The 12051-nt window shown below is 40.0% G+C and overlaps 1 protein-coding gene across 1 annotated transcript; it reads right to left on the bottom strand.

Annotated features, from left to right (window-relative positions):
• Nucleotides 1–9851: 9851 nt before the first annotated feature.
• LOC117274558 (uncharacterized) lies at nucleotides 9852–10694 on the bottom strand. The gene has a single exon (XM_033653893.2). The coding sequence runs from the start codon at nucleotides 10692–10694 to the stop codon at nucleotides 9852–9854; it is 843 nt and encodes a 280-aa protein (XP_033509784.1).
• Nucleotides 10695–12051: the final 1357 nt, after the last annotated feature.

Here is a 12051-nt window from a genome sequence, read left to right on the forward strand (position 1 = left end):
TTTGTTTGACCAGCTTCAGGGAGCGATGGTGTTCTCTAAGATTGATTTGAGGTCAGGGTATCACCAGCTGAAGATTCGAAACTCAGATAATCTTAAGAAATCTTTCAGGACCCGATATAGCCATTATGAGTTCCTTGTGATGTCTTTTGGGCTGAATAATGCCCCAGCAACGTTCATGCATTTGATGAACAGTGTGTTTCAACCTTATTTGGACTTGTTTGTTATTGTATTCACTGATGATATCCTGGTGTACTCTCGTAGCCAGGAGAAGCATGCCCAGCATCTGAGGATTGTGTTACAAAGATTGAGGGAGGAGAAGCTTTATGCAAAGTTCTCCAAGTATGAGTTTTGGCTCGGTTCAGTGGCGTTCTTGGGGCACGTGGTGTCCAGCGAGGGTATTCATGTGGATCCAAAAAAGATAGAGGTAGTGCAAAGTTGGCCCAGACCGTCCTCAGCACGGAGATTCGGGGCTTTCTTGGTTTGACGGGCTATTACCGTCGTTTTGTGGGGGGGGGGGTTTAGATCTATTGCATCTCCCTTGACCAAATTGACCCAAAAGGGTTCTCCATTCAAGTGGTCAGATGAGTGTAAGGAGAGCTTTCAGAAGCTCGAGACTGCTTTGACCACGGCCCCTTTTTCTAGTTCTGCCATCAGCTTCTGGTTCTTACACAATATATTGTGATGCCTCGCGGATAGGTATTGGATGTGTTCTGATGCAAGAGGGTAGAGTGATTGCTTATGCTTCACGCCAGTTGAAGACCCACGAGAAGAAATATCATGTCCATGATCTTGAGTTAGCAGTTATTATTCACGCCTTGAAGATTTACAGGCACTATCTGTACGGGGTTCATTGTGAAATCTACACTGATCAGCGGAGTTTGCAGCATCTGTTCAAGCAGAAGGATCTTAACTTGCATCAGTGGAGGTGGTTGGAGCTTCTCAAGGACTATGATATCACCATTTTGTACCATCCCAGGAAGGCTAATGTGGTGGCCGATGCCTTGAGTCGCCGGGCGGAGAGTTTGGGGAGTTTAGTGTATCTTCCAGCAACAGAGAGACCCTTGGCATTGGATGTTTAGGCCTTAGCTAGCCAGCTTGTCATATTGGATATTTCAGAGCCGGGTCGGGTATTGGCTTGTGTGGTCTCTAAGTATTCTCTTTATAATCGTATCAGGGAGCGTCAGTATGATGACCCCCATCATCTCGTCCTCCGGAGCAGGGTTCGGCAAGGTAATGCTAGAGATGTGACTATTGGTGATGATGGCGTGTTAAGGATGTAGGGCCGGATATGTGTGCCCAATGTGGATGTGGAGTTTATTCTTGAAGAGGCCCAGAGCTTGCGGAATTTCATTCATCCGGGTGCTGCGAAGATGTACCAGGATTTGAGACAGCACTATTAGTGGAGGAGGATGAAGAAGGGTATAGGTGGGTTTGTGGCTCGGTGTCTCAAGTGTCAGCAGGTTAAGTATGAGCATCAGAGACTGGGTGGCTTGCTTCAGAGGTTAGAGATCCCTGAGTGGAAGTGGGAGCGGATCACCATGGATTTCGTAGTTGGGCTCCCGCGGACTTCGAGGACGTTCGATGTTAACCAAGTCCGCGCACTTCATTCCAGTTGGTACTACTTATTCTTCAGAGCGGTTGGTTCAGATTTACATCTGAGAGATTGTTCGCCTTCATGGTGCCCCAGTTTCCATCATTTCAGATAGAGGCACACAGTTTGCATCGAATTTTTGGAGGGCTGTGCAGCGAGAGTTGGGTACTCAGGTTGAGTTGAGCACAGCCTTTCACCGTCAGATGGACGGACAGTCCGAGTGCACTATCCAGATATTGAAGGACATGCTACGCGCTTGTGTCAGTGATTTTAGGGGTTCATGGGACCAATTTCTGTCGCTCGCGGAGTTTGCATACAATAACGGTTATCAGTCGAGCATTCAGATGGCTCTGTATGAGGCGTTATATAGGTCGTGGTGTAGATCTCATGTGGGATGGTTTGAGCCAGGTGAGGCTAGGCTCTTGGGTACAGACTTGGTCCAGGATGCATTAGACAAGGTGAAATTGATTAAGGAGCAGCTACGCACGACGTAGTCTAGGCAGAAGAGCTATGCTGACAGGAAGGTTCGTGATGTGTCTTTCACCCATGAAGAGTGTTATGAAGTTTGGGAAGAGGGGCAAGTTGAGCCCTCGGTTCATTGGGCCTTTTGAGGTACTTCAGAGGATCGGGGAGGTGGCTCACAAGCTCTCCTTGCCACCTTGCTTGTCAAGCGTGCACACATTATTTCATGTTTCTATGATACTGAAGTATATCGGCGATCGTCCCATGATTTGGATTTTAGCACGGTTCAGTTGGATGGTGATATAACTTATGATGTGGAGCCGGTGGCCACTTTGGAGCAGCAGGTTCGAAGTTGAGGTCAAAGGATAAAGCTTCAATGAAGGTGAAGTGGAGAGGTCAGACTGTGGAGGAGGCCACTAGGGAGACCGAGCGGGAGATGCGGAGCAGATATCTACACCTATTTGAGACTCCAAATCCTACAGATATCTAGCAACATCCGGAATCACTCCAGGTGGTTAACGGCGTGATGGGAGTTGAGGAATTGCAACTCCAAGAGACTAGATGTAGATATCTACTCCGCATCTAGTCCAACATCCGGAATCACTCCAGGTTATCTGCAACTCCAAGAGACTAGATGCGGTGGTTAACAGCCTGATGGGAGTTGAGGAATTGCAGCTGAAGCTGCTGCTACTGGTGTAACCACACCTGTAGAGTGGGAACCGCAGGTGCGAGCCCGCAGAAGCGAAGGAAGAGATGCAAATGTGGCTAAGGAGGATCTGGGCAGAGGACGCAAGTGCGATGGTCTCCCCGCACCTGCGATGGTCGCAGAAGCAGATTTAGGGGCACAGGTACGAGTTTGGACCGCAGGTGCGATGTAGTTCCTGCATACGCGAAGAGCGCAGATTCGGTCACTTGATCGCAGGAGCGGAGGCAGTGTTTGAGTGATTTTCCGCATAAGCGGGGCTTTGCCCGCAGATGCGGAAATGGAGCCGCAGGTGCGAGAAGTCTGGGCAGAACCTATATATAGAAGACTTCGAGATTTTTCACCATTTTTATCATTTTTGAGCTCGGATTGTGGAGATTTTGAGAGAGATTTCGGAGTAATCACTAAGTAAGTTCCTTGTGCCTATTTATTTTCAATAATGGTGTTTTCCCACTGATTTTACACCTAGTTGGTGAGTGTTTGAGGTGAGATTTGGGAGAGTACGACTTGAGAATTAGAGAGTGAATTTGGTATGGTTACACTCGTGATTGAATGGGCTTTCGGGTTTTGTGACTTTCGTCAGGTTTCGAGACATGGGCCCGGGGCAGCCGGGTTGAGCCGATTTTAGATTTTGGACTATAGTTTTGGAGTTTTCTTGTGGAATTGATCCTCTTAGTCAATATTGATTATCTCATACTGTTTGTGGCTAGATTCGGGGCATTTGGAGGCCGATTCGAGAAGCAAAGGCATTTCGAAGTAGGATTTCTGCGCGGTTGAGGTAAGTAACAGTCTTAAATATGGTTTTGAGTGTATGAAACCCCGAGAATTGGTATGATGTGAATATTTGGAGGTGATGCACATGCTAGGTGACGGGCGTGTGAGCGTGCACTGTGAGGGATTGTGACTTGGTCCGTACCGTGAGATGATAAAGTCGAGTAGCCATTGTTATTACTTGTTTTTCCTTGTCTTTGAGTAATTGACTGCCTTTCATGTTAGAAACCATGCTTAGGCCATATGATCTAACTATTGTGACCCACAGTGATCGTATAATTGTTGAATTGACTGCTAATTGTTGTCTTGTACTCAGTCACATTCTTACTTGTGTGTTATATCTCTGTTCCCTCTCATTTCGTGTTGATACTTGTTGTATTCTCTGTTTGGGTAGATTATTATGATATTATGTGAGCCCAAGGTGATGGAGAGGTTAGTGACTGAGATAGGACCTGAGTGCCGAGCTACGAGCTGTGAGGTATGTGGATCGGGTTGCACGCCGCAACATTATTGGATCGGGTTGCACGCTGAAATAATATTGGATCGGGTTGCACGCCGCAGCAATATAGTGCTTGGGCTGAAGGAGCCCCTCCTAAGTCTGTACACCCCCAGTGAGCGCAGGTACCTATTGAGAGTGTGTATTGAGGGCTGAGAGTTGAGAGCTGAAAGTATGAGCTTTTGAGATGAGTTGAGTGACTGCTGCCTTAAGAGGTTATACCTGCTTTTATTTGTTGTTGTACTTAGTTGTTATCTGTTGTTGTTGTGAAATTTCTGGAAGATTCATATCTGTTTTACTTGAGCTTGAACTAATTTAGCTTAAACCACCAAATTTGAAAGCATGTTCACTCTTTACTGAAAACTATTGAAATGATCTGTATTTTTATAGCTTGTCACTACTTATCGGTTCCTTATTTAATTCTGTTACTTGTTGAGTTGGTCGTACTCATGCTACACCGTGCACTTCATGTGTAGATCCAGGTGTGTACAGTTCTGGCGGCCGTTGAGTTCGTGCGTGAGCTGCTTATCGGAGACTTACGAGGTAGCTGCCGGCGTCTGCAGTCCTTGTTTCTCTTTTCTTATTATTATTTCTCTCTTGTATTGGCATTTGGCACAGACTGTAGTAGACTCTGTTTCTATATTAGTTGTTAGATGCTCATAACTTAGTGACACCCCGATGTCGGGCTATCACTTCCGCACTTGTGTTTTGGGTTTTTACCCGTTATTATGTAAACCTTCAATTAGTTTAATTGCTTTAGCTCACTTCTGTTATATATTAAAAACTTATTGAGAATATCGGCTTGCCTAGTACCACGATAGGTACCATCACGACTGGTCAGGTATTTGGGTCGTGACAACAAGTATGAATACAAAACTAACAGGGAATAATATCAATATAAAGCTAACATGGTAAGAATATCAATACAATACTGGCAATTGAAAACTAAAAGCAACAATTAGCAAGAAGGAACAAACAGGTAATAATGTCGTAAAGTGAGTAGAATACAGTTTAAGTCCAGTGAAACCAAGTAAGGAAAAAAAACTAGCAACACAATAATCAATTGCTCGCACACAAGGTTTATACATGAATTACCCCGAGGTGTCATACCTCATAATCACAAATCACGGGTCCCAAGTCACGAACCCTAAACACTTGGCATTTTGTGCCCACATTATCAATTACAATCGCACGGACAACTCACGTGCTGCACGAACGACTCACGTGCCAATACCATTAATACCTCATGTCTGCACAAACAACTCACGTACCAACAGTAACAATATCTCATATCCGCACAGACAACTCACGTGCCAAGAATACATGTAAATGATCAACAAACATTAAGGCTCATATTCCTGGACTAATATAAGTGACAGATTACGGTGTATGCTTGTGCAAGTGTACTATTATAGCTCGAGTCAACAAGTAAGATCAGTGACAACGAATGGCATATCGGAACAATACAACAAAACCCATAATATGCATGACTCACACAAGATAGGCACACCACCACACAAATATCATCAATGACAACGTCCCCAGGCCATCACAAATCATCTCCAACATAGTCCCCCCTTATCTCATTGCGTGCGCAAAAATAAAGTAGATGCCCGCCTTGTCTCGCCATACGCGCATAATAATTATCCCACATTGTCTTTCCACATGCCCAATATCAACATAAATAGCCCCGCCTTGTCACGTCGCATGTGTAAAATATCATGTGTACAATAACATGGACAACTCACGTGCAAATACCCCGACAATCCTCTCAGCAATACCATGTGTACCAAGAACATAACAACACAATATAACAACTCGCACCATATGTGCCCATATGCCACAATCTTTCCTTAAAAATAATTCCAATACCACAACCACGCATAGCCCTCGACTCAACAACACTGAGTACAACAACAACAACAATAACATGGGAGTACGACAAGTAAATCAACACAAGAATTACAAAAACACAATGAAATAGAAGAACAAGCTCACAATGAAAGACATAACAAGTAACAATAGCTTCAAATAAGAATAACTCAACAATGGGAGAGATAATATGTATCAAGGATATCAAATAAGAATAACTCAACAATAACAGAGATAACATGTAACAACGATTTCAAATAAGGATAAATCACAATGGAATAGATAACATGTAACAATGACTTCAAATAAGGACAAACTAACAATAAAAGAGATTACATGTAACAATGACTTCAACAATGAATGAGATAACATGTAACAATGACTTCAAATAAAGCACGTAAGGGTAAATTTAGCAATGGAGGATATAACATGTTAAGACAACTTCATTTTAATGTACACAAGAACCTAAGAGTCTAAACCGGTCAAATTTTCACATATACGCCGTGAGCATACTCGTCATCTCGTGTACACGTCTTTCACGTAGTTCAAATAGTGCAAATAAATCAATCCCTACGAGATAGTTTTCCCACACAAAGTTAGGCAAAATATTTACTACAAAATCACTCAATCTATACTCTTAAATAACTTTTCCTCCACTCGGCTCAAATATAACTAAATTCGACTTAGTAACATTAAATAATACAAGTCTATGATCTATGATCTTTGCACAATTCTTCAAAAGTCAACTCCGAGCCCGCTGGCCAAAACGCGAGTATAATGGTAGATTCCGACTACTCATAACTCCACAAGTCTATATATGTGTTTTGTTTCAAAATCTGAGTCGAAATCGACTATCAAAACTCAAATTCTCATTTATCAAAACCTAGACTAAGTTTATTAAAATTTCACTTTGATTCTGATAACTTTGATGTTAAATCTCATATATAATCATGTAAAATAGTTGAAATTTGATCAAAATAATTTACCCAATAATTGTAAATGAAAATTCCCTCTTCAAAATTGCCTCCTACATAGTCTAGGGTTCAAAGATATAAAAATGAGACTAAAATCCCATCCCTTAGCTCTTATGTCCAGGCGCATGTGTCACAAATGCGATCTGGGGTTCGCAAATGCGAACCCCGTAAATGTGAAGAAAGATCACAAATGCGACAATCATCACACCCCTGTTACAGTCGCAAATGCGAACTTGGGACACTTCGCAAAAGCGACTACGTGGTCGCAAAAGCGGTCCCTCCTTAGCCCAGGCCAGTAGCGCAAATGCGATGGGGAGTTGGTAAATGCGAACTCTTCAGGCCACAGTGCACTTTGCAAAAGCGAAGAAGAAGCCCGCAAATGAGACATATTTCTCGCAAATGCGAGATCAGAACACTAGCAAAATCTAAACCTTCAATGAATTCTCGAAAACGCGTCCGAAACTCACTCGAGCCCTCGGGGCTGCACACCAACCATCAACAAAAGTCTGAAAATATAATACGGACTTGTTCTCACGATCAAATATTCAAAATAACACCTGAAACCATGAATCGGACCTCCAAAACACATGGAATTCATATGAAACTCATGAATTTCTAAAAACACAACCGCTCGTCCGATTCCTATCAAATCAATTCAGAATGATGACAAACTAGGCAATCAAATTCCAAATAATAAAATGGACCTATTGCACGTCCCGAAACAGAATTCCAAATACAATGGCTATAAAATAAACTTACGGACAAACTTATCAAAATTCTAAGCCTTTAAATTGCCAATTTTCGGCATAACAACACAAATCAAACTACGGACCTCCGAATTCGATTCCGGACATACGCTCAAATCCAAAATCACGATATGAACCTGTCAGAGCCATCGAAATACCGTTCAGGGGTTATTTCCACAAAAGTCAAATCTCAGTCAATATTTTCAACTTAAGCTTCTAAAGTGAGAATCACTCATCCGAATTCATCCCGAAACACCCAAAAAATAAATCCGACCATGCACGCAAGTCGCAATACACAATATGAAGCAACTCAAGACCTCGAATCACTGAACGAAACGCTAAAACTCAAAATGACTGGTTGGATCGTTACACAAATATCTCAAATTACTTTAGGAAAATAACCCATTATGTCGTTAGTTACTTTTAAGTAAGATAAATAATATAACATCATGATTATGAGTATGATTTTCGTGACATAACTGTTATACGTAACTCCAAATTTAGGTGTGCGTTTATGCAACTTAATCAATTAACTTCAAATAAATAATAAAAATATCATTAATTGTGGGCACGTGTGCATGGCACAATTTCTGACATTCAAACACATCAAGGGTGCAGTTCTCGCGATTTATTCATGATAAATTCCATAATTCTTTAAACAAGCAAATAAAAGTGGTTTTTAAAAGCAGAAATGCATAAAATCCCTAAAAGCATAGAATATCCGAATTAATTAAACCAAGTGTAAATTGTTAAGTGACCGTGCTAAAATCACGGAATTCGGAGAGTGCGTTACACCTTCTCCCCGGATAACAGATTATATTACCCAGTCTTCTCGCAGACCATAAATGGAGTGAAAACTCTCCTTGATTATGGATTAATAAAATGGTGACTTGGAACACTAAAATCAAATAATTCCAAATGGGGACTCCTTAAAATAAATAAAAATAATCCCTTTTGAAATAATATCATTTTAATTGGAAAAACTTTTTTTTCTTCATAATCTCCGGAAAAAAGAGGTGTGATATTTATAACCCAAGTTATGGCTCGCGTCGCGAACCTATCGCACGCCTGGGTCTGCATTGCCACCATTCGATAAAACAAAACTGTAACTTTTTGTATGAAGCTTGAATTGACGAAAGGTTTGAAGCGCTTGAACTAGACTTCGGGGCTACTGTTTTCAAGTTTAAACCACAGACAATTTCCTTATATTCAAGGGATATATATATACTTTTGAATTTAGGCCTTGTTTCACTTGGACATCTTTTACTATTATCATTTCTAACTTGCTTCAAACCACCTTCCCCATTTCTAAATATCCACATAAACCGTTCAAACTTAGAGATTTAGGTATTATAAACCTTCTCAACTTGGCAAACACCCCTATGCACATTTGATTATGAAGGGGAACATAATATATATTTAGAAAAAAATTTCCAGGATGCTACAATAATGAAACTGACTTTTCGATGAAGATGACTTTGACCTCGAACTAGATGAATACATTCTGCTATTTTGCTAGTCGAGTTGAGGACAAATAATTTTTTTTTTAAAAAAAAGAGAAGTAGAAGTGTCAAAAATTGAACTTTAGCTCTTCAGTAAGCAAGAAAAAAGAGCACCTAGTTCGCTCCTGTAGAATAATCAAAACAAGGAGTTGACCTTTAATTACTACTCCCCTGTTTCAATTTAGATGAGTTTTAATTTAGATGAAGTAGTTTGATTCCGAACGGAATTTAAGAAAAGAAAAGAAGACTTTTAAAACTTGTAATCGTAAAAGCTTAAGGGGTAAAAGCTTAAGGGACCATGACATTTATATGGTTATAAAAACTTCTCATTAAGAGTAAAACGAGTAAAAAAAAGAGTTTAAAATTGAATTATTTTCAATTGTAGAAATATATCATTCTTTTTTGAACATACTAATAAAGAAAGTGGGTTATCTAAATTGAAACAGAAGGGAAGTAAATCTCTTATTTTTGCTCTACTGTAATTAAGATAGATTTAAGAAATCAACGTAAATAAAATAAAGGCCCATTAGTCGACTCATTTCCTACATGCTAGAATTGAACTCTATCCGTAGGAACGACTTTGGCCTAATCCCCTATGATACTTAGTTTCGTTTATTTCAATAAAGTCAACCACCAATAGGTAGTTGTTTCTAAAAAAATGGGAAGTAAAAAGTAGGCAAGCAGTACAAATAATCAATGGATACATGGAGTACAAACTAGTCGCTATGGTAGAGTTATTTGTCTTTGTCCATCTCATTGTCACGCGCTTTCTTGATGTTGTTTGTATAGTTCTTGGAATGAAAGTCAAGAAAGAGCACCAAAAGTGAGGCATTAAACGCAAAACCGAAGCACCAAGACCTAACTCCGGTGCATCCAAACTCACTAGTAAAGTGATAATACAACATTATAGCCGAACATAGAAAGCCAAACATGAATTGGACAATTTGACAGTTTGTGACCACCTTCTTCCACCACGGCCTTTTTCCTATAGCAGAGAGGAAATAATAGGCATACATTAGAACGTGAATTGAAGAATTAACGATGACAGCAAGACCTAACAGCGACTGAGAAGCCTGGAGCCCGATATAAGCAAGAACAGTCACAATTGCATGGTGGTAGATGTGGAGGAACGACAGCCTTCGCGAGCGAGAGCTGCTGAGTATGATTAGAAGGGTATCTATGAATTCAAGAATCTTGGAAAGGTAGCAGAAATAAATCCAGAAGAACACTGGTCCACGTGTAAGAGTATGATTGGCGGGGAAGCAGACGACCCACGTCCAATCATTGGGTGGCATTTGCCGGAGAATAGAGAGGCTGCAGCCAATGACCATGATTATAGAGAGGAGACAGAGAATAAGGCTGTGGACTGCTGTAATGGGGCGCATGGTGGTAGTAGAGATGCTGGGAAGTAATGTTGACAATCTGAGGGACAATAGAGTGAGGAACAAGTAGATAGACACTGATACTGTGAGGAAAAGTAGGGAGGAACCAAAAGTGTTGCCCTGTTTCCACTCGAATTGGGTGATGTTCGGATGGTCAACAAGCCAGTAATGGATGCTAGAGTAAAGAGACTCCATGTTTAAACAGTTAAACTACTGGACTTTTTAGACTTCAGTCTAATGGATATCTCGATCTGTTTGACCAACATCTTATGTAGATATATATAGAGTTTCTACGCATAAGAATTTCCGAATACATGAGAATGTGTGGTGATTCGTGCATGCTAGGTTGGCAACTTAAATTCTAGCTTGATGTACTTTCGAGTGGGTCACGAAGGGTTCAAACTTTCGATAAGTGAATAAAAAATAAATTTGCACCGAAAACTTTTAAGCTAAAATACTCAATATTTTGCTAAATAATACAAACGCTTGTAATATAACTAACAAATGTATAAATCAAAATTAATATAAAGAAATCAACATAAAACAATATTAGTGAAAGCATAATCCAAATATACTATTATAATTGTATTCGACTAGGTTTCATCTCTTGAAATATTTTTATAATAGACTCGTTAGAAATAGTACAAAATATTTTTTTTTCTACACGAGGCACTATGCAACTATCTAAAAATTCATCATCCATTCGATTCCGCACGTCATTCTTGATAAACTTCATCGTAGAAAATGCTCTTTCAACGGTGGTTGTGGAAACTGGCATAAGCAAAACTAATTTCACCAAGCGGATTACAAAGAGTATATGTAATATTCTTCTTTGTTTCAACTAGCTAGTTTTCTTGAAAGTTCACCAAGTCCACCTAAATTTGAGAATTTTTTATCAATATAATGTACATCAATAATGTAATTAGCAAGTTTATTCTCAAGGACATCCAAATTAAATTCATCAATGTCCTCAGGATATAATTTAGCCATTTTCACTATCTTCATATCAAAATTAGAAAATAAATAAACTGGATTCAGGAAAGGTACTCCATGAATCAAATTATTTGTCCCTTCATTGAAAAGGTCATTAAGTTCTTGAAGTTACCAATCAATAATCTTATAAAATACGTCCACACGATAATAATGTAAAATAGTATGATCAACAACTTTATGCCGTGATCTTCTAGAGTTAGCATAGGGCTCATCAAAATTGAGTATTAGAATATCATGCTTGAAGAAAATGTAGATACCTTATCGTTAAGTGGATCACATCGATCAACTCTTAAAGTCTGAAGGCTTCTTTTTGCTACTTCAACAAGTATCTTAGCATTAGCAATGTCACGACCCAAAATCCATTATAGGCCGTGATGGCGCCTAACATCACCGTTAGGCAAGCCAACACTTAATTATTTATTTTATCATTTTTAAAATCACGAATCTTTCTTAGATAACGAGGTTAGTGCATTACAATAAATCGTAGTTACGTACAGTTTCATTAAAATAATAAGTGAAAGTGTAAAACAATCCATAACAAATTCTAGAACGCCCCCAA

This window comes from Nicotiana tomentosiformis, chromosome 11, assembly GCF_000390325.3.
Source record: "Nicotiana tomentosiformis chromosome 11, ASM39032v3, whole genome shotgun sequence".
Lineage (NCBI taxonomy): Eukaryota > Viridiplantae > Streptophyta > Magnoliopsida > Solanales > Solanaceae > Nicotiana > Nicotiana tomentosiformis.